The 24,663-nt window shown below is 36.4% G+C and overlaps 1 protein-coding gene and 1 pseudogene across 1 annotated transcript in view; one reads left to right on the forward strand and one right to left on the reverse strand.

Annotated features, from left to right (window-relative positions):
- KANSL1L (KAT8 regulatory NSL complex subunit 1 like) overlaps positions 1 to 24,663 on the reverse strand; it is a 124,730-nt gene that overhangs the window by 88,501 nt on the left and 11,566 nt on the right. Inside the window, 1 exon segment of the mRNA XM_063092705.1 lies at positions 18,512 to 19,628. Within this exon segment, the coding sequence (XP_062948775.1) occupies positions 18,512 to 19,599 (1,088 nt within the window). The 5' untranslated portion in view covers positions 19,600 to 19,628.
- LOC134361962 (small ribosomal subunit protein uS8-like) lies at positions 1,339 to 1,739 on the forward strand (annotated as a pseudogene).

The raw sequence follows: 24,663 nt of genomic DNA on the forward strand, positions 1-24,663 counted from the left end.
TAATTTCTAGGTTAGCACATCATGATGATTACATCTGGGTCTGATAAGACAGGACTTTACTCCGCTCACTGAATATGATTTTGGGTTGTCATCCTTGAAAAGTTGGTGTTTTCTTTTCTTTTTTTCTTTTTTGGTGACTGGCAGTTGGTGCGTTTTATGCATGAGAAGGCAGTACATGGATATTTGGGTGGCCAAAGAGGCAAACTGAATGGACTGTTTATTTCTCCCCAATATCCATTCTCTCCTACATTTTTGATAATAAAACCCTTTCAGTTTTAGCTGAGCCCTTGGCAGCTCAGTTAGAGACTTTATTTCCCAGCCAAAGTTCCTAACGATAAGATGAGAGCCAAAATAATGTGTGCAACTTCTGGGTCTTGCCATAAAAACTGATTGGGTTTACCCCTAAAATTGATTGGTTGTGGAAATGAGATGAAGTACTAGTGAATCAGTTTCAACAATGCAGGCAAGGGTAACATCCTAGGGGATAGCAAAGCCAACAGGTCCCTGCTAAGCCTGCGAAGCATATCTAACTCTTGACTGTTAAATGAGAGAAAAATAAAATTCTATATATTTATGTTGAGGTCTCTTTGTTATGATAGCTTATCATATACCTTAACTAATACACCCCTCCCTCAAAAATATATTATGTCATTAGGATCATTTTGGTTAACAAGTATTCATTTAAAATGTTCTCTTTAAGAAAATTAAGCCTTACTGACATACAAGTTAATAACTTTAATATTCTACTACCTAGTTGTACAAACACATACAGACACACACAAGAACAGACACTCATGAAATAAACAACAAAAACAAAATATAAACAAACAGTTGTGAATTCTAGGAATTTTGGTATGAAGATAAACCAAATCAGGGGGTGAAGTTTAGGATGTCCAAGGATAACCTGAGACAGGAACTTAAAAAAGAGTTCCTAAAAGAAAGTAGAAACAAAAGGGAGCAAACACATCTTGATATATTACGCAAGTCTGCCTAGAACTCTGGCAGAACGCAGTGTGTCAACTGCTTCAACTGAAACTTTCCGTATTAGTTTAAAAGAATCCACACATCAGATGGGCATATTTAGTCTTGTTCTCCTACCACCTACCTTTTTCTCCCCTGAGAAAGAAAGAAAGAAAGGAAAGGTTGGGGAATACCTATGCACTATACCACTACCACCCGCTTTGTCTTACACAGAATTTTCAAAATTAATTGCCTGTTAAATAGTCTTAACTGTGGTTTTTAAATCCCACATAACGTAATACAATGACAACTACAAACATATATCCATGTGTGTATATATATAATATATATATAAGGAAATAATCTTTCTGTGCTGCCATAATGGTGCATATGAATGTCCTTGCTAATGCTCTCAAGAGCATCAACAATGTTGAAAAGAGAGGTAAATGCCAGGTTCTTACCAGGCTGTGCTTCAAAGTCATCGTCCAGTTTCTAACTGTGATGATGACGCATGGTTACATTGGCAAATTCGAAATCACTGATGATCAGAGATGGGAAAATTGTTGTGAACCTCTCAGGCAGATTGAACAAGTGTGGAGTGATCAGCTCCAGATGTGACGTACACCTCAAAGATCTAGAAAAATGGCAGAATAATGTGCTCCCATCCCATCAATTAGGTTTCATTGTACTGAAAACCTCAGCTGGCATCACGGACCATTTAAAAGCAAGACAAATGCACAGGAGGGAAATTTTTTTGCTCTCTGGGATTCTTTTTCTAGGAATATAACACATACATAAAAATAGAATGCCTCAATGGAAAAAAAAAATAAAAAGACTTTTAAAACTAATCAAAACACATTTGCTAAAGAAACAATTCAACAGTTTAACATTGTGTCTCTTTTGTTCGGAAAGCCAAGCAACTGTGTTTTGAAATGAAGCACTCCACAAGGGCCTGGCCAAAGGGGTAAACCAGGCTAAAATCCAGCTCTATACTCAAAACCTTCTGATTACAAACCTAAATCTGCTCAGAGAATGGAACACCTTTTTCAAATGCACAGAAATGGACTAGTGATGGCCCCGCCAAACACTATAATGGGCCCTGAAAAGAAACAGGATAGGGTCAGCCCCGTGGCTCACTCGGGAGAGTGCAGCGCTGTTAGCGTCCAGGCCGTGGGTTCGGAGCCTATATAGGGATGGCCGGTGGTGCGCTCGCTGGCTGAGCGTGGCACAGACCACACCGTGCTGAGGGTTGCGATCCCCTTACCGGTCAGGAAAAAAAAAAAAAAAACAGGATAAGAAATGATTAAAACTACCCTTGTTACTCAAAAAGGTGACTATCACTAAGCCAGAAGTGAGTGGAGGCATTTCTGCTTTAACACCGTATATGCATTCCTGAATAACCGTTTGTTCTCCAAAATAAAAATAACTGGACTTACAGTGAAAATAGCATCAGACCACACAAAACCTATGGAACTTTTAAATATGAGCCCTACCTAACAAAACAATAACAATCCTTACAAAAATATTAAGTTTCCAATGGCATTTATAACTAAAATAAACCAGTCCATCTTTTAAAAACTTCATATCCTTGGGGCTCTTGCTTCCTCCTTTGATATGAGTCCTCGGAGACACTCAATTCTAATAGAAATCGGTTTAATAGAAAATAAAAATACTTGTTATCATCTAGAGATAGCCTTTCTCATCAATTTCCTTTCAACACAAGGAAACTGTCTTCAGAGCTTATTCAACTGAACTCGCAGCTTCCTCAGATCTTTTACCATAACGAAATATAGAACAATCTCTTGAAGCCAATAAACCAGACACTTATTGAGCTATAGCAGGATACTTCAGAATTTTCAGCATTTTCTTTAGATCTTCATGCTAAGGCTTTCTCTTTAGTTGTAAAAAAATCTTGACCCTGATCATTCAAAAACATTAACACGTCTGAAGTGTTTTGGAAACAATCCGAACAACTTCAACATAATACTGACATCATTCCCCTATATGCCAAATGCACATTCACATTAAAAAATGTTTTAACAAAACAAACTACATACATTATGTAAATATTTCTAAGTATTAAATGAAAAATATTTTCAACAATCTTAAAGATAATATTATACAACATATTACTTAAAATGGTTCTGATGTTTACATGCACAAATTTGAACTACTGCATTTCCTTAATGCTAAAATGCTATCAATTTTAAGATATGCTATTAATTTAATAACAGAATTCCCTGGGGTGGCAAAATAATATAACATTAATTGTACACTATTAGAAGGTATATCTCACTTCTAGAAACATTAAACGGTGATAAAAATATGCATTTTGGAATCCAACACATATTTTACACTGAAAACACAAATAAATTTTCATGAGCTGTGCTTTTTTAATAGATATGAAAATTTGTCAGTTCTATAAAAAGACCACTTTTAGAAATAAACATGATTTGCAGTGTTTGGATTTGTCTAGCAAAGCTTAAAATTGGAATTCATATGATTATATTTTAATTTTTGCTTTATTGATGTTAAAATGACAAATAAAAATTGTATAATATTTATTGTGTACAATATGAAGTTTTCATATTTGTACACATTGTGAAATGATTAAATCAGTTAATATATCTATCGCATCACATACTTATTCTTTCATGGTGAGAACATTTAAGTTCCACTCTCTCAGCAACTTTTGAATACAGAATATATTTACATTAACTATAGTCATCATGCTGACAACAGATCTCCAGAACTTATTCTCCAGTTTAACTGAAACTTCGAACATTTTGACCAATATCTCCCCATCACCTGCATCCTGAACAGGTCCCTGGTAACCACCACTCTACTCTGTTTCTATGAGTTTGACTTTTTTAGATTTCACATATAAGTGAGATCATTCAGTATTTGTCTTTCTGTGCCTGGGTTATTCAACTTAGTATAATGTCTTCCAGGTTCATCCATATAATAAATGATGGGATTTCCTTCTTTTTAAAAGCTGAATGGTAATTACACACACACACACACACACACACACACACACACGCACACACGCACACACACTCATACACATACAGATTTCATTACCTTTGGATATATATCCAGAAGTAAGATTGCTGAATTATATGGTAGTTCTATTTTTAATTTCCTGAGGAACATCCTTAACATTTTGTGTAACGGCTGTACTTATTTACATTCCTCCCAACGGTGTAAAGGGTTTCCTTTTCTGTACATCCTCTCAAACTCTTGGTATCCTTTGTCTTTTTTTTTTTTTTTTTTTAAATTTTATTTTCTCTATATACATTGTGGCTGATTATTGCTCCCCATCACCAAAACCTCCCTCACGCCTCCCTCCCCCCTCCCCCCCAACAATGTCCTTTCTGTTTGCTTGTTGTATCAACTTCAAATAATTGTGGTTGTTATATCTTCTTCCCCCCCCATTTTGTGTGTGTGAATTTATATATTAATTTTTAGCTCCCACCAATCAGTGAGAACATGTGGTATTTCTCTTTCTGTGCCTGACTTGTTTCACTTAATATAATTCTCTCAAGGTCCATCCATGTTGTTGCAAATGGCAGTATTTCATTCGTTTTTATAGCTGAGTAGTATTCCATTCTGTAGATGTACCACATTTTCCGTATCCACTCATCTGATGATGGGCATTTGGGCTGGTTCCAACTCTTGGCTATTGTAAAGAGTGCTGCGATAAACATTGGGAAACAGGTATACCTTCGACTTGATGATTTCCATTCCTCTGGGTATATTCCCAACAGTGGGATAGCTGGGTCGTATGGTAGATCTATCTGCAATTATTTGAGGAACCTCCATACCATTTTCCATAGAGGCTGCACCATTTTGCAGTCCCACCAACAATGTATGAGAGTTCCTTTTTCTCTGCAGCCTCGCCAGTGTTTTTGCTAGCTTGTTTTCTCTTCATGAATGCCATTTTTATTATACTAGCGGGTTTAGATTTTTCTTGGGTTTTTATGGTAGTGGTAGTTATTTTTCAGGAACCAAACCCAGTACTCCCTTGAGGATTTCTTGTAAGGGTTGTCGTGTGGTAGTGAACTCCCGCAGTTTTTGTTTGTCTGAGAAATATACTATTTGCCCCTCATTTCGGAAGGATAGCCTTGCAGGGTAGAGTATTCTTGGCTGGCAATCTTTGTCTTTTAGTATTTTCAAAATATCATCCCATACTCTGGTTTCTCTTCAGATCGCATAAATCTTTCGCCTTTTAAAATATCATCCCATTCCTTTCTAGCTTTTAGGGTTTGTGATGAAAAGTCTGATGTTAACCTGATTGGGGCTCCCTTATAGGTGATTTGACGCTTCTCTCTTGCAGCTTTTAAGATTCTCTCTTTGTCTCTGAGTTTTGCCAATTTGAATATGACATGTCTTGGAGAAGGTCTTTTTGGGTTGAATATATTTGGAGATCGTTGAGCTTCCTGGATCTGAAGATCTGTGATTTTTCCTATACCTGGGAAGTTTTCTGCCACTATTTTTTTGAATATGTTTTCAATGGAATCTCCATTTTCCTCCCCTTCTGGAATACCCATGACTCGGATATTTGATCGCTTATGGTTGTCTGATATCTCTCTCAGATTTTCTTCAATGTCCTTGATTCTTTTTTCTTTCTTTTTGTCTGCTTGTGTTATTTCAAACAGCCCATCTTCAAGTTCAGAGGTTCTCTCTTCAACTTCGACAAGCCTGCTGGTTAAACTCTCCGTTGTGTTTTTTATTTCGCTGAATAACTACTTCAGTTCAGCAAGTTCTGCTACATTTTTTTTCAGGACATTGATTTCCTTGTACATTTCCTCTTTCAGATCCTGTATACTTTTCCTCGTTTCATCATGATGTCTAGCTGAGTTTTCTTGTATCTCATTCAGTTTCCTTAGAATTATCACTCGAAATTCCTTATCAGTTATTTCAAGGGCTTCTTGTTCTATAGGATCTAGAGTTTGAGATTTATTAACTTTTGGTGGTGTACTTTCTTGATTTTTTGTATTTCTGGTATCTTTTTTTTGGTGTTTATTCATTGTGGCAGGGGGTTTCACAGTCCACCGGTTTGAGACTAATGACTAATTAGGATGTTGCTGTGGTTGCCAATTTCGTATGGCTCCCTCCGTGACTGCTCAGTTGGCCTCTAGTGCCTTGTGTGTGTGGTTGCCTCGGGTCTTGGGCTCCTCCAGGGAGCCACCTTTCTGGTCAGCTTGGACTCTGCTGGGCTGGTGGATCACATACCCCAGGGTGTGTGATCTCTGTTGAGCTTTCACTTCCTGTGTAGGACTTCTCCCTGTTCCGTGTGCTCTGGCCCAGGCTGTTAGATCCTGCAGTGGTGACCCCACCGGGTGTGTGGTTTCTGTCGAGTCTCCGCCTCCCTGGCCGCATGTCTACCCACTCTGTGTGCACTGTGCTGGGCTGGGGCGTGTCTTCTGCACCCCTCGTCTATCAGCTGGGCCTTCAAGACCCTGCTCGGCACCGCCTCGCCCAGGAAGTCTACCAGGTTTCTGCTAGGCACAGACGACCGGTCTCTCTGGGTGCCTTTGTAGCACTATGTAGATCTTTCTTGGGTCTTGTTCACCTTTGTATCCCCCCAGTATAAACCGAGTCTAGCACCCACCTGCAGCCTGGTCTCCGGCAGGTTCAAGCGGGCCTGGGAACTCTCCTACCACACTATTCCCAACCAGAAATTCGTTAGGCTTTTTTCCAAACTGGTGGCCGCAGAGATGGTATCTGCCTCCCAGTAACAGGGAGTTTACCTGGGGCCGGAGTCCAGGGTGTGGTGGAGTGACAGTCGGCCCACCCGTACTTCCTTGCCCTCCCCACACTGGCCGGGGACGCCCCCGCCACCAGCCCCGCCAGAGAACCGCGGAGGGAGTGGGAGTCGAGGCCGGTCCGCAGGCTCCGGAAAGCCCCGCGCCAGGCCAAGCAAGTGGGAGGGCTCAGTGATGGCCGAGCTGGGTGGGGCTGCCCGCACCTGGGAAAATGGAGGCAGCACCGGGGCAGTGAGAGGCCTGGTGGTGCAGGCGGGAGCTGGGTGGGCATCCACCCCCCAAACAGAGCTGTGCCAGGGGTCACTCACAGTGCTGTGCCAGGTCGGGCGCTCACTCTGTCTCTGGTTTGTTGCCTTCCCAGTTCTCGGCCGCTGCCGCCTCGGGCTGTTCAGTCGCGGCGCGGCTCGGGCGCTCCCAGGAATCTTCTTTAATGCCGGCCTGAAACCTCGAATCCTGAATAGGGCAGCTGGCCGCCTTCAGCGCGGCCCCGGCCTCCGGGATCCTGTCTGCATCCACAGCAGCCCTGGCGCCGTGTTCCCTGTTTAGAGACTCGCTTTTGCAGCTAAGAAACAGTTCTTTTCCTGCTCCACACTTCAAAGCTGTTGCCTGTAAATGAGGCAGCCTTTCCTGCCGGGGGTAAAGTGGCGGTCACCCCCCACGACCGGCCAGGAGCAGCGGTCCTCCCTTAAGAGATGGCGAGAGGAATGTCCACAAGTTTCCCAGCTGCCTGAGGTCCAGTGGCCACCTTTTCCACCTCAACTACTCCGCGCCAGCAGCCGCAGCCGCCACCATCTTGAAAACCCTATTACATGATTTTTAACCTCCTTTGTCCTTTTTATAATAGCCATTCTAACAGGTGTAAAACAATATCTCATTGTGGTTTTAATTGGTATTTCCCTGATGATTAGTGATGTTGACTATTTTCATATACCTGTTGGCCATTTGTCTTCTTTAGAGAAAAGTTTAGACAAATTGTTTGCCCATTTTTTAATTGGGTTGTTTTTTTGCTATTGCATTGTTTGACTACCATATGTACTTTGAACATTAGACCCTTTTCAAATGTTTAGTTTGCAAATATATTCACCCATTCCATAGGTTGTCTCTTCACTCTGTTGACTATTTCTTTGGCTGTGCAGAAGCTTTTTAGTTTGATGCAATCCTATTTGTCTATCTTTGCCTTTTTATCACTTGTGTTTTTGAGGTCATATCCAAAAAATCTTTACGAACACTAGTGTGAAGAACTATTTTCCCTCTCTTTTTTTCTAGCAGTTTTACAGTTTCAGGTTTCATGTTTAAGTCTTTAATCCATTTTGAGTTGACTTTGGGATATGGGGTGAGATAAGGGTCCAGTTCTACTCTCCTGCATGTAGATATCCAGTTTTCTCAACATCATTTATTCCCAAGTGTGTCTTGGTATCTTTATTAAAGATCAATTGACTTTAAATGTGTGTGGATTTATTTCTAGGCTCTCTGTTCTGTTCCAGATGTATATACATCTGTTTATAATGCCAGTACCAAACTGTTTTGATTACTATAGCTTTGTAATATATTTTGAAATCAGGTAGTGTGATGCCTCCAGCTTTGTTCTTTTTGCTTAAGATTGCTTTGGCTATTTGGGATCTTTTGTGGTTCTATATGAGTTTTAGGGTTTTTCTATTTCTGTGGAAAATGTCATTGGAATTTTGATGAGGATTGCACTGAATCTGCAGATTGCTTTGGGTAATATGGACATTTTAATAACATTAATTCTTCCAATCCATGAACACAGGATATCTTTCCATATATTTGTGTCTTCCTCAATTTTTTCATTAAAGTTTTACAGTTTTCAGTGTACAGATATTTCATCACCTGGGCTAAATTTAATCCCATGATTTTTTTCCAAATGCTACTGTAAATGGGATTGTTTTCTTAACTATTTTTTGAACAGTTCAATATTAGTATATAGAAATGCTACTAATTTTTGTATGTTGATTACATAACAACTTTACTGAATTCAGTTATTATTCCTAACAGTTTTCCAGTGGAGTATTTAGGGTTTTCTATATGTAAGATCATGTCACCTACAAACAAAGACAATTTAACTTCTTCCTTTCTGGTACAAATACATTTTAATTCTTGTTCTTTGTTAATTGCTCTGGCTAGAAATTCCAGTACTATATTGAACAGATTGGTCTAAAAGTTTGTGCCCCCCTGAAATTCATATGTTGAAACCTAACTTCCAATATGGTGGCATTAAGAGGTGGGGCCTTTGGGAGGTGATTAGGTTCTGACTTCATTATGAGATTAGTGACCTTATAAAATAGTCTTGAAGGAACTTGCTTGCCCCTTCCTATCTATGAAGCAGAGAACAAGCCCTCATGAGACACTGAATGTTCTGGCACCTTGATCCTGGACTTCTCAGCCTCCAGAAGTTTAAGCAATAAATTTCTGTTGTTTATAAATCTCCCAGCCTAAGATATTTTCTTATAGTAGCCCAAATGAAGTAAGAGGGTATATTTATCTTGTTCCTGATCTCAGAAAAAATAGTTTTCAAGTTTTTGCAGTTGAGTAGGATGTTAGCTGTGGGCTTGTCATATATGGCCTTTATTGTGTTGAGGTACATTCCTTCCATACCTAATTTGTTAAGTTTATTTATTTATATATATATATATAGAGAGAGAGAGAGAGAGAGAGAGAATGTTGAGTATTGTCAAATGCTTTTTGTGCATAGGTTGTGATGATCATATGGTTTTTGTGATTCATTCTGCTAATATATCACATTTAAGGATTTACATATATTGAGCCATCCTTGCCTCTCAGGGATAAATTCCACTTGATCATGGTGAATAATCCTCTAAATGTGGTGTTAAATTCAGTTTGCTAGCATTTTGTTAAGGATTTTTGCATCTATGCTCAATAGGGATATTGGCTTGTAATTTTTTATTTTCCTGTAGTGTTCTAGTTCAGTTTTGGTATCAAGGTGATGCTGGCCTCATAAAATGAGTTTGAAAGTATTCCCTCCTCTTCAGTTTCCCATAAGAGTTTGAGAAGGATTATTAGTTCTTCTTTAAATGTTTGTTAGAAAACAGTAGTTAAGGTCTCAGGCCCTTGAGGTTTTTTTTGTTTTTTGGGGTTTTTTTATTTTATGGAAGACATTTCATTACTGTTTCCATCTACTTACTTGCTATTGATCGGTTCAGATTTTCTATTTCTTCATGATTCACCCTTGATAGGTTATATGTGTCTGAACCAAAGATATGTCATTTATATACCACCTTACATTATTAGGGTATTCTGAATTGACTATTTACTTCCTTTTATCAACAAGTTTTATATTTTCATATGTTTTCATGTTAACAATTAGCATTATTTTCTTTCAGCTTGGACAACTTCCTCTACCATGTCTCATAAGGAAGATCTAGCAGTGATGAATTCCTTCAACCTTTGTTTCTCTGGGTAAGTCTTATCTCTTCCTCATTTCTGGACAACATTTTTTCCAAGAAAAGTATTCTTGGTTGGCAGATCTTATTTTCCCTCACTGCTTTCAAGAGTGTCTATGCCTCTGATTTTTGACAGTCTGATCATAATAAGTCTTGGTGTAGTCTTCTTTGGCTTGAATATGACGGGAGACCTTTGACCTCTCTGTATCTGAATGTGTACATTTTCCCCCAGACTAGGGGAGTTTTCGGCCATTATTTCTTTAGAAATGTTTTCTACGTCTTTCTTCTTCTTTAATTCATATAATGCAAAAATTACTTTTCTTGAGAATATCCCATATAGCTCATAGGCTTTTGTTTCTTTTCATTCTTTTTTCTCCACTGACCGGATATTTACAAATAACTTGTCTTTGAGTTTACAGATTCTTCTATTTGATCAATTATGCTGTTGATGCTGTCTATGGTATTTTGTATGTATTTTATTGTATTTTTTCAGCTCCAGAATTTTGGGTTCTTTTTTATGATCCCAATTTCTGTTAAACTTTACATTTTGTTCATGTATTATTTTTTTGATTCTTCTGAGTTGTCTCTCTGTGTTCTCATCTTGTTTGCTGAGATTCCTGAACATAATTATTTTGAATTCTTTGCCAGGCAATTCATAGATCTTCTATTTTGGATGGATTGGTTACCAGAAAATTATTGTGTTCCTTTGGTGGTGTTATGTTTCCTTGGTTTTTCATGTTTCTTATTGCTTTGCATTAATGTCTATGTATCTGATGGAGAAGTAACCTCTTCTATGTTTTACAGACTGGTTTCAGTGCAAAAATTCTTTGCCTATAGGTAGCTGCAAAGAAGCTCAGCTGGGTGGGGTGTGACATCTCTGGCTCTAGTGAGGGTACAGCAGTGTAATCTCCATACAGTTCTGTCAGCTAAGGTTGGCATTAGCAAAGGTTGCAGAGGGCCTCAATAGCCAAGATGTGGTGTCCACAGTGGCAGCAAGGGCTGTTGGGTTCTTCAGTGATGAAGGTCAATGGGGTTCTCTTATCTCTTTTTCTCCCACCAGAGAGATTATGGCCAAGAGGATCCTTGTCACTGGGTCTGGCTTGTAGGTATACTTGCAGTGGTGATGTCAATAGTGTCTGATGTACAGCATCTATGCAGCAGACACAAAGCTGACGTCTGGAGCACTGGCATGCATGCGGGGACCATGGCACCAGGATCTGGGGCTTAAGATGGCACCTGTGCATGGGATACAGGAACTCCTGCTATGATGTTGGTAACAGTGTGCAAATGAAATTGTTTATGGAGCAGCCAGAAAGCCAGGGTCCAGAGTGCCAGTACACCCAGAGCTACAGTAGCCACAGCTCTGAAGAAAAGGCTTGCTTACTGTGGCAGCAGAACCACTATCCAGAGCGCAGACATGCACAGAGAAACCACAGTTACAGGGCCTGCAGAGCAAGTTATCCTATAGTGGCAGTGGTTATGGTTTCTAAGGCATGAGCACATGAGAAGCTACATATGGGAGTCCACAGCAGTGATGGCTGTTGGTTACTTCCATGGTAAAAGATGCCAGAGTTGTTTGCAGATCAGGCCACTGGTGACCATGGTGGCACCAACCCCAGGCCTAATATTGATAGCCCCCACCATTCTTTGTTTCTAGGCAACTCCAGATATCACAAGTACACCAATCTCCCCACCTAACCTTTTTGTGCAGTTTTTCTCCATTTCCTTCAACTGTGTTGCTGTAGATTCTTACTTGGACCCTTGAAACCTCACAAAGCTATTTTTATTCATGAATAAGTGTCTATTTCTTATTTTTTGTAGGAAGATGAAGGCTGGTATCTCCTACTCTGCCATCTTGCTGGTATCACTCTCCTGAGCTGTGCTTTCTTGTCAAAACTAGGAAAACAAGGTGATCAATTCATGCTGAGAAATAAAATTAAAACTTGCATAACTACTCTAAATTGGCTTTAGTATTCCACTTTCCTGATATAGGGCATAAATGCCATTTTGTTTCTTCCATGAAAGTGGTTTATTTTAAAAACTGAAGGTATAAAGAACTTTTAAGTGATACATAATATATAGCAATCTCAAGAAAAATTAGTTATATTATAATCATCTGTAGAGTTTTCTAACAGTGTGGCCCAAAAGGATGAGTTTTTCCACCTCTCCCTATTCTGTGACAATCAAGGCAATAAAAACAGTCATTTAACTTGGTCATCCTCAGATGTGATGGAGTGAAAAAGAAAGGATTATGATTCACTGATTTAGAGCAAGATTTAAAGAAATTCATACATATACAAGCAATATGATTCTTTTTTCATGGAAAACCTCCACTTTACAGTAATAGCTTAATTTTCCTTTGCCAGTTAAAAAAGGAAAAGAAAAAAGCAAACACCTTTTCTTTCTTTTGGTAACTTGGTTGTTGAAAATGCCTCAGTCAACCTAACTCTGGCCTAAGCCACCTAAAGTCTTTAGATACAGCAGTATAGCTTAAACTTGGAATTGAAAGATCCAGGCTACAATCTCAGCTTTGTTGGTCACACTTTACAACAATGAGCAAATCCGGTGAACATACTGTCTTTTAAGATCACAACATTACTTTAAAAATGTCTTTTTAAAAACGAATGTGCTTATTTAAATTGAAATATTACCCCAAAGATGTCCAGATGCCACAGTATATTTCCTTACCATTTTTTTAGCTGCTAATCCATTACACAATTATATTTTTGAATTTTTGCCCTTCATTTCCCTTCTACTTCTCCTCCCACAAAACAGATAAGTTTCTTCCCTAAAGTATCATAGCAAATTTTGTAGAACTGTTTTTCATTCAAAACTTTTTTTGCTTTCCTTACAAATAGAGTAAAACAAATAAAACATCTAACATTTATTCCAGAAGTGTAGAAAATTGTAAAATATGAACCCCAAAACAATTTGTAAGCTCCGTTTGATACAAATATAAAGGTACTCTTGTTTGCAATTTATTAATGGAATGTCATCAGTCTCTCTATCCTTTGAATCTTACTGAGTTCCTACTCCTTTTTATCCAGTTCCTCAAAAAGAAATACTTTATTACATGGCTTTTTAGTTCTTTCCCTTTCCACTGGCAAAATGCAAAAGCAGGAGCAAAACTGTGAGTATTCATTTCTGTGGGTCTATAAGAAATTACCTCATTCCTTTCTGTTCTTCAGTCTGGAAGGATTCACCCAATAGCTCTGATTAAACATCAACAATTCTCCCTTCTTTCTGGGTGAATGCCTAAGTCTGTTGAAAAGAATTTCCTTATCAAGCCTGCCTATTTACATATCAAAATAAAACTCAAAAACATGGATATATAGAGACTGATATGGGGAATTGATGGGATTTCTCCCCCCCCCCCAATATTGAGACAGTTGCATGATTTGGAAGATATTGGAATAATCAAGGATTTCCTGGAATAATATCAGGAACCATGTTTCTTCCTTTTCTATAACCTTGGAGTATCAAAACATGCCTATGTCAAAATCTGTGAGTTTCTCTGACGTGCATCCTCAAGGAAAGGAACTGATTATCATTCCCCAGAAGAAAAGAAATGCTAGAATTCTAAGGCTTAATTACTAGTTGAGAAATAATATAATTATAGCAGACTTTTGTCAGTGACCCATCGATATCCCTTCACATCTAATCAGTTCAGTACATACAGGCCTGACTTCGAAATGCCAGCCCCTGCATTTCTTTGATTAAGGACTTCTTTTTATTATTGCTGGAGCCTGCTTTGCCACACAAGCGGCAAAACAAAGTGCCAGGAAATTAACACTACTACCAGGAACAGTCTTCAACTAATAACTGATGGGAGTTGGTATAAAAATACTCCTGCTCCTCACCTCTCAAAAATGTGTTAAAACTGAGATTTGTATTTTACACTGGCTCACCAAGTTTCCCCCAGCAATATTAAGCTTCAGTCTTCCACATAGGAAGTTGCTTAAGTTGCTTAACAGTAAGTTGCTCACCCTTTATTGACTGCCTTATCAATACCTTATTATGTATTGGCACTTCTTACCTAATATTTCACCTAATCATCTCTAGGGTTATTTAAGGTAGATCAAAAAAGAGGAATCTGATTTAACTAGTTTAAGAGTAGCCTTGCTTAGGGTTACAGAGCAAGCCATGATTATAATATGTGTGTGTCCAGAACCTGTGCTCCTCTACCAAAAAAAAACAGAACATGGGAGAAAAAAATTACATTCATATTACGGTCTAAGGACTATATCTCAAACATACAAAAAACATAAAATCCTATTATCCTTTCCAAAGGAAATTGACTTTTTTTTTCAACTTCTATTGCACACTAGTTTCTTAACTGAAAGTTATTTTTAAAGTCTATCAGTAATGTCATTACAAATTAATATATTGCCTACATTTTTAGAAGGAAAGTAAAATGGGCAAGTCAAATATACATTTAAAACAACAATAGTAACGGTAATGGCTAATATGAGTGCTTTCCAACTTTCTAAAACAATTATATTCCTTCACAGCTAATTTCCTGATCAAAGTGAAGAAATCTGTTTTTCCTATCAGATATAAATTCAAAGAAAAATAAAAGACATATAACAATAATATAATCTAAGATTTTTAAGATAAATATAATACATTTTTACTTACCAAGTTTTAGAAATTACAAAGGTTAAATATTATAATAAAATGTTGCTTTTAAATGTCCATATTTTGGCATGTCTCATTCATTCATTCACGAACACATATTCATGTAGGGTCTAAGATGTACAAGTTACATCTTGTAGCCAGTTTGGTATTACAGACAAGGAAAGGAAGGGAAAAACATCAAGTAAAGATAAAGTGACTGCAGAAGGAAATAACTGAAAAAAAAGTACATATAGAAATTTCATAGATTGCCAACCCCTATTTTTGTATCTTTACAACTACATATACAAATACCGAAACATCCATGCATTCAATCAGCAAATACCAGACAACCACGAAACAGAAGACAATGCTAGGCAGTGGGTACACAATGATAGAAAGAGCGGTACTTTCCCTCAAGTTGCTTAAAATTAAGTTGAAGTCAACTTTAGTACTTATGATTTAAGTTCAGAAGTCTTCATATGAAGACTACGAAGAGATAATGAGAATTTAATTGTGTTAGCACTCACTTAAAACTTTAGATCCACAAAATGCATCTTTTTTACCTGCTACTTTATGTTTAAGGTTTAATGCTGAATTTTATACATTAAAAATACTTACCTATCGCTTCCTGGCCTTTTGGCTAAGATCAAGTGTGAAAATATTAAACTACATTTTTTTCTTTTTTTAAGAAAACCGGTAAGAGGATCTTAACCCTTGACTTGGTGTTGTCAGCACTACGCTCTCCCAAGTGAGCGAACCGGCCATCCCTATACAGGGATCCGAACCCGTGGCCTGGGTGTTATCAGCACCACACTCTCCCAAGTGAGCCACAGGCTGGCCCTTAAACTACATTTTAAACATGAGTTTCCAGAAATGTTAGGAATAAAATAAAAATAAACCAAAAAGAAAGAAAATAAACTTATCAGGATAAATGTTTTACATTTTAAAATGAATTTAATAACATGAAACAGAACTGATTAATTCCAACTTAAAACAGAAACCATTTTTATACTCACACCAAAAAATACAAATAATTAAACTTGTGTTACTTGTTCTCAAACTTCAAAATTAATAAAATGTTAAGGAATAATCTTTCCCACAAGAAATGTATCAGTGTTAGCAAAAATAATCAAAACAAACAAAATTTAATATCTAATGTATGGGAAGATGTATGAAATCAAGAAATGTTGGTTAGATTTCAAGTAGCAAAAAGAACCAAAAACCAAAAAACAAACCAGCCTAAGCAATTATCAAATAATTTAGTGAATTAAAAAATTCAAAGTTATTATATAGATTTAGTATTGTTGATTTATATAGATCAGATTAGTTTCACCTTAGAACAAAGTTTACTTAACTTCTAGAAATATAAATAATGGGCTTTAATTACTAAGGCATCATAATATTAAAAGGTCAGTAAAGCAAGAGGCTAGAAGCATATCTTAAAGAACTGATATTAAACCTTTTAGATTCATTATTTTCCTAAAATGTATGCCTAAAGTCCCTGAAGCCCCTCCAGTTGATTATGAGGGAAAAAAATAGCATGAGAAATAAACTTTCTAAACCAGAACCCAATTTTTTCTGGTTATACTTCATTTCAGTTTTACTCAATAAACTGGCAGAGTTGACAAGAAAAGAAATGGGATATATATTGTTTGATGTTATGTATAAAAATTTTTTCTCAATAGTTTGAATTTCCCATTTTTGTATGTTTTACACAAATATCTGAGCTTAGTATTCTCTCACTAAACTCAAAAAGTAAATACAGATTTTTTTTTTTTTTTTCCTTTGGTGGCTTACCAGCAAGGGGATCTCAACCCTCAACACTGGCATTTAAAACAAAATGTTTTGACTAATCAGTAATTGTATGGTTGATATACAAGAGATTAACAAAAATATAAAATGTGGTTTCTACCTTTAATAGGAATTGGGTTATTAAGATTAACAGATATACTAACAAACCATAAAGGACAAAATATGATTTAATGACAAATTGTACGGCAGACTAAGTGCCATAGAAAATCAGTGAAAGAAAATACTAATGAAAATAGCATCACAGGTCAAAACAGTCTCAGAAGACATAATTTTCTTCTTTCTATTTCTAGCTTAAAAGAGACAAACCTGGTCCATTAGCCCTTCTCAACAATAGCAAGAAAGTAAATACTTAACTTATATACTACATTGTATTAAATTAAATTAGTTCAGAAGTATTATAAATACAAAAATTGGTAAATTTCGGCTTCTTTCAGAACACAAGTGCCTAATAATTCTTGTAGCTATAAGCACCAATAATATAATGTTAAGTAGTATGGTACAAGAGAACAAGCATGGGTTTACATATATGGGCAAAATCCTGGCTCCACCACTTATTTGACTTTTTGTGGTGACAAAGTTATATAATCATACTGAGTTTGTTTCTTCTTAAGTGAAATAAAAATAATAACAACTACCTCACAGGATTATTGAAAGAATTAAATGAAATATGAAAAGTAAAGTAACTAGCACAATGCCAGACAGAAAAATAATCTGTGCTTAATAAGTATTATAGCCCCTACATTCAAACAAATTTTAATTACAGTGATTATCAGAACACCAAAAGACTGAAATGCTCACTTTGCTTTACTTTTTATTTTTCACTATAAAAACTATTATACTGGTCTTCTACTTATTAGTAAAAAGTAGTATTTGGCTTCTAATTCTATAATGATTCTCATTCATTTCTGAGAATTTGAAAAAGCGATGGACTTCCTTCCCCCAAAATGCTACATATACACACAGTAATTCACATCAATTTGGGGACATTAACAGAGTCCCTGAAAGCTAAATTAAAACTATGCTTAACTGTCTATTTAAATTAAAATTAAGTCAGATTAAATAAAATTTAAAATTCAGTTCCTTTCTATCATTGGCCAAATTTCAAGTGCTCAGTCACATGAGGTTAGTGCCTATTGGATAGCATTGATATAGAACATTTCCATCATCTCACAAACTCCTATTGGATAGAGCTGTTCTAGAATATTATTGTGGGGTGATAATTAAAACTATTTTCTCTGCTTTATTTTTTTTAATATCTAGATACCTCGCTTTCAAGTAAATACCTCTCTCACAAGTAAAGGCTGTGAATATTTTGCCTACAATTGAATCTCTAGTGTCCAGCACACAATAAACATTCAATAGGTATCTTATAGCTGATATTATAGTTTTGTTTTAGTTCTGTTACTCTAGCAAAAATTGACTGAGTTGGTAAAGGCCAAAGCTGAAAGTTATGAATACAATGAGTATATAATTTTTTTTTAAAAAAAGGTAGCAGGTCAATTTACACATACCCTCAACTGACAAACTCTCAAAGCCAATGAGGGCTCCCTACATGCAATATTTAAATTTTTTGAGTTTTAGCTATACATGTTGGCTAGATCACTTAAGCAAAGACTTAGGCCTTATCCATAGTCTATTTTATTCAAGAATAAGAAAAAATGCTTACTTACAACTAATTCGTTTTATTTTTCCTGTACGGGATTTTTCTAGTTAGAAGAGTTGAGTAATTTATTTTTAATAGTATGTATATACTCATATACAATAGTTTAACAAATGAAACATTTAAAAATTTAACAAATTAAGTTAATTATAGTTTAAAGATTATAGCATTAAGAATTTAGAAAATCTATTTCCTTTTAACATATCTTCAAACCAAAACAATTGCTGTTATATACGGAACAGAAAAAGGTCTAATAATAATCTTGCACTTACACTGCCACATCTTTTCTAATGGTATATTCATCCAAATCGTCATCAGAGCTGCTGTCAGTTGCATCAGAATCCAGACCCTCTTCAACATGAGACAACAGCCCTGTAGCAGACAGTGCAAATCTTTGGATTTCTGCAGATGTACACTGTGCAAAGCCATTTTTTGTATCATCCCACAATTTATTCTCTGCAGTGAATATATTGACTTCTGGTTTAATTTCAGTGCATTCAGGTAAACTGTTATCCAAAACTGTGGTAGGTTCATGAAAGATCTTCATTTTGGGGAGTTGATATTTCATAGAAAATTTCATTTGCTGACCATAGTGTTTAACAACATACTTCGCCAGGAGCATCTGCAAATGTTTCTGAGTTCTTCTAGCCTGGCTAAGTAAAATTTTCTGTTTGCTTACACAATGAAGTAAACGAGCATTCACCTCCTCCTCTTTTTCAGTAGCTGAGGAACTAATAGGCACATTTGAGTGGCCAGGTCCGATTTCCTTTTGAGCACAATGCAATAAATCCTTTTTAATCTCAGCATCAGTAACTTTAACCAAAAGTGCATTCTTTTGGTACCATTTACAGTTTTGCAGTTGTACTTTATCTACATTAGTATCTCTGGTTATATTTGAATTCAAAATAATTTGTACATCTTTCATGCACTGCCTTGAGGTATCTGATAAAGGTTCCTTTTTGATGAACTCTTCAGAATGAGAAGGGAAGATTTTATTGAGCTGAATGTTGCTGTCAGTACATAGTATGTTTTTCAGCTTATTGCAATTGGGTTTCCCTATTTTCTTTTGTTTATAATTCTCATTGTATTTATTCAATGTAGAATTAGAACTCATTAAAAGAACTGTCTGATAATGTTTTGAAGACTGAGGGGAGCCAAAATGTTTTAAATTCACAAAATTAGTATTAAGAGTCGGTTTAGAAGTTGGAAATCCCAGCATCTGAGAGAAAGTGTTTCTCTTTAGCTTTTCATCTACAGTTCTTGGGCTTTCCATGCATAGCATCTTGTCAGACTCCATGGTACGTGGCAAAGATGAAAAGCAGATACCCTTTGCTGTTGTGTCCCTCAGAGCTGGGGTCATGGCGATTCCTGCAGATAATTACTGGAAACCTAAAATAATGTAAAAATAAATGATCAAATATCTAGAAAAAAAAGTTTTATGTTTATACTTTTTCCAGGGGCAACATTTTTTTATGTTTCTGATTAACACATGAATGGAACCAAACTCCTCCTTTATCTCCCAACTTCCAACATTATCTCAGCTAGAACTAAACTGTTCTTCAATCTGACTGTGGGCCTAATATCCAAAATTACAATTAAAGTTGCACATTACCAACATGCAGAAAGAGAAATCAAGAAAGCCTGCCCATTTACAATAGCCACCAAAAAAATAAAATACTTAGGAATTGAGTTAACCAAGGAGGTGAAAAATCTCTATAATGAGAACCACAAACCACTGCTGAGAGAAATCAGAGAGGATACAAGAAGATGGAAAGATTTCCCATGCTCTTGGATTGGAAGAATCAACATAGTGAAAATGTCCATACTACCCAAAGTGATATACAAATTTAATGCAATGCCCATCAAAATTCCAACGGCATTTTTCTCAGAAATGGAAAGAACTATCCAGACATTTATATGGAATAACAAAAGAACACGCACAGCCAAAGCAACGCTGAGCAAAAAAAATAAAGCTGGAGGCATAACACTACCTGACTTTAAACTATACTACAAAGCTATAATAACCAAAACAGTATGGTACTGGCATAAAAACAGACACACTGATCAATGGAATAGAATAGAGAATCCAGAAATCAACCCACACACCTACAGCTATCTGATCTTTGACAAAGGCACCAAGCCTATACACTGGGGAAGAGACTACCTCTTTAGCAAATGGTGCTGGGAGAACTGGATATCAATATGCAGGAGAATGAAACTAAACCCACACCTTTCACCATACAGTAAAGTAAACTCAAAATGGATTAAAGAATTAAATATACACCCTGAAACAATAAAACTTCTGAAAGAAAACATAGGAGAGACACTTCAGGAAATAGGACTGGACAAAGACTTCTTGAATACGACCCCCAAAGCATGGGCAACCAAAGGAAAAATAAACAAATGGGATTACACCAAACTAAAGAGCTTCTGCACAGCAAAAGAAACAATTAACAGAGTTAAAAGACAACCAACAGAGTGGGAGAAAATATTTGCAAAATATACATCTGACAAAGGATTAATATCCAGAATATACAAGGAACTCAAACAAATTTACAAGAAAAAAACAAGCAACCCAATTAAAAAATGGGCAAAAGAGCTAAGTAGGCATTTCTCTAAGGAAGATATACAAATGGCCAACTGACATATGAAAAAATGCTCAACATCACTCAGCATCTGGGAAATGCAAATCAAAACTACACTGAGATACCATCTAACCCCAGTTAGGACGGCTAAAATCCAAAAGACTCTGAACGATAAATGCTGGCAAGGTTGCGGAGAAAAAGGAACTCTCATAATTGTTGGTGGGACTGCAAAATGGTGCAGCCTCTATGGAAAATGGTATGGAGGTTCCTCAAGCAATTGCAGATAGATCTGCCATACGACCCAGCTATCCCACTGTTGGGAATATACCCAGAGGAATGGGAATCTTCAAGTCGAAGGTATACCTGTTCCCCAATGTTCATCGCAGCACTCTTTACAATAGCCAAGAGTTGGAACCAGCCCAAATGTCCATCATCGGATGAGTGGATACGGAAAATGTGGTATATCTATACAATGGAATACTACTCAGCTATAAAAACGAATGAAATACTGCCATTTGCAACAACATGAATGGACCTTGAGAGAATTATATTAAGTGAAACAAGTCAGGCACAGAAAGAGAAATACCACATGTTCTCACTTATTGGTGGGAGCTAAAAATAAATTAATTAATTAACACACACACACACACAAACACACACACAAACCCGGGGGGGGGAAGAAGACACAACAACTACAGTTCTTTGAAGTTGATACAACAAGCAAACAGAAAGGACATTGTCGGGAGGGAGGGGGGAGAGGGAGGAGGGAGGGAGGTATCGGTAATGGGCCACAATAATCAACCACATTGTATATCGATAGAATAAAATTAAGAATGAATAAATAAATAAATTAATTAATTAATTAAAAAGTTGCACATTACCTAGCATAATAAGTATTTGATGAATGTTTGTGGATATAATTACATCTCAGAATTCTATTTCTTAACAATATTTAGTGAGAATAAAAAGTATATATATTCTAACCTGGAATCCGGTAATCATACCTGAAAATGTGACTCAATCCCATACTTTCAGCCAAAAATATACTAAATAATCTGTTTGTAAAAAGACCTAAGTGAAACAAAAACATATAAATCACCTCACAGCTGTTAAAAATAATGAGATAATGAAAACTCACCTAATCTGCAATATGTACAAATTTTTTCCTGAAAATATACCTGCAATATTTTTTCCTTTTCCACAAATGGATACTCAGCAGTTATTGTAGAAGGCCTTACTACTGACTGGAAAACAGTGGAGACTGTGCCAGATGACCACTAAAGATTTATCCATATTTAAACAAATTTAAGTGTATTTTATCCAAGGAAAAAGTATAAAAGTATATATTCTGGTTTGCAGAAAAAGGTAATTAGTACCACTAAGATTTATGAAGCCTGAATAGTCAGTAAAAATTTTTTACATCAGAAAGCTTTTACAGATACCTAATACTTAGGAATGATGACACTCCATAATTTTTGTTTCAACACACGATAGTTGATAGTCATTTAAATGGCCACATTTTCATACTGTATGTCCCCAGATGCTACCTTTACCTCTGTTTCCTTCATTCCTATTCAAAAACACAAAACCAAAAGCTGATTCTTTGCAAACACTAGTGGTAATGATCAAAAAGGAAAATATAGCCTTAAAGTTATTGCTACTCCAGCCAACACCTTAACTTCAGCCCTGTGAGAGACATGAGACAGAGGCACCCAGTTAAGCAATACCTAGATTCCTGGTCCACACAAACTACAAAATAATACTTTTTTTTTTTTTTTTTTTTTTGGCTACTGGCCAGAACAGGGATCCAAACTGTTGACCTTGGTGTTATAACTAATAAATGCTTTAAGCCACTAAATTTTGGGGTAATTTGTTACATAGCAATAGATGAGTGCTACACTTTTAGGCTCCTCCAGTCTCTGGAAGGCCCAACCTATCACAGATCCTATTCTAGGATTTCCATGAAGTCCTTCTGCACCCTATTGCCAGTATATACTTATAAAAAATCCTAGCCTGAATAAGTCTCTCTACTTTACAAACAAAAGAAATTCATGAAAATGAGTATGTCTCCTATAAATAAAGAAGGTTAAATTATGCTCGGTATAGTTTTAGCATAATATACAAGTAAATTTATTGGAATTATTTAAATTATTTAGATATGTAATCATTGTATATAACAATGTTTCCCAACTAAATATTCTGAACTACCACTTCTAACTACCTCCATATTGCATAAACAACTGTACTAACCACTAACTCCTAAGCTCTATGAAAGGTTGGATTTTTGACTATTTTGTTAATGTATCCCCAACATGAAAAAACATCTGTGCTCAATAAATATCTGGTGAGTAAATGAGTGTCTGCCACTATATGCAGAATAAAATCCAAAGTTGTCCTTCCATGGCCTACAAAGTTCTACGTTATCAGGTCCCTGACTACTTAACCTTCTACAACTCTACAAACACTGACCTCTCTGCTGTTCTTGAAACACATCAAGCCAGGTCCTGACTCAGTGACTTTGTGCTTGCTATTCTCTCAGCCTGGAACAATTTTCTACAAATAACATGACTGGCTCCCTTACTTCATTCATGATTCTGCTCTAAGGTCACCTCATCAGAAAGTCCTCCCTGGGCCAGTGCAGTGGCGCACTCGGGAGAGTGCAGCGCTTGGGAGAGCAGCGGCGGGAACGCCACGGGTTCGGATCCTATATAGGGATGGCTGGTGCGCTCACTGGCTGAGCGCGGTGTGGCGATCCCCTTACCGGTCACAAAAAAAAAAAAAAAAAAAGGACAAAAGGAGAAAGTCCTCCCTGACCAATGTATTTAAAATAGCTTCAGCTCCTCACTTTAAGACTCTCCATTCCCTTACACTGCTTTATTGTTCTTCATAGTGCTATTACTACCTGACATTGTATTACTTTCTAGGAAACAATACAGTTTAAGGGCAAAAACTCTATTTTGTTCAATGTTCTAATCACCAGCACTAGAATAATACCTGACACAGTAATTGTTAAATATTTCTTTACTGAATTAATAAACAAACCAGTGGGTCATGATTTTTAAAGGCATTTCAGAATTTTGGAAGTCACAAGTAGTAACAACACCTATTTCAATTACTATTTTAAAAATAAATGTACAAATACAACAATATATAAAAAGGATAATATGTCACAACCAAGTGTGGCTTATTTCATGAATGCAAAACTGAATCAACATTTAAAAAAAATTAATCATTAAAATTCACCATATCAAAAGACTAAGAAAGAAAAACTGTATGATTGCAATAGATACAGAAAAAGCATTTAACACAATTCAATATCCATTCGTGATTTAAAAAAAAAAAAATCAGCATATTACAAAGAAGAGGAAAACTCCTTAACCTGATAAAAAGCAGCTACACAAAAGCTTATAGGTCACATCAAAATTAATGGTGAAAGCCTGAATGTTTTTGCCCTAAGATTGGGACTAAGGCAAGGTATCTGTTCTCACTACTCACATTCAGTGCCATGCTGGAGGTCCTAGTTACTGCAATAGGGTGAGGGAAAAAAAGAAATAAAAGGCATACAGAGTAGAAGAAAGTAAGTAAAACTGTCTCTACTCACAGATGACATGATTTTCTACATAGAAAAATCCCAAGAAATCTACTAAAAATCTCCTAGAAATACTGAGTTTAATAGGTGGCAGACACAAGGTCCACATACAAAAATCATTTATATTTTTATATACTATAAACAAAAACTAGAAATAGAAATTTTTAAAACAGTAATAATTCCAATACCTCCTGAAACAGTAATAATTCCAATACTTCCAAAAATATTTAGGTATAAATCTAACAAAATA

The sequence above is a fragment of the Cynocephalus volans genome, chromosome 1, assembly GCF_027409185.1.
Source record: "Cynocephalus volans isolate mCynVol1 chromosome 1, mCynVol1.pri, whole genome shotgun sequence".
Lineage (NCBI taxonomy): Eukaryota > Metazoa > Chordata > Mammalia > Dermoptera > Cynocephalidae > Cynocephalus > Cynocephalus volans.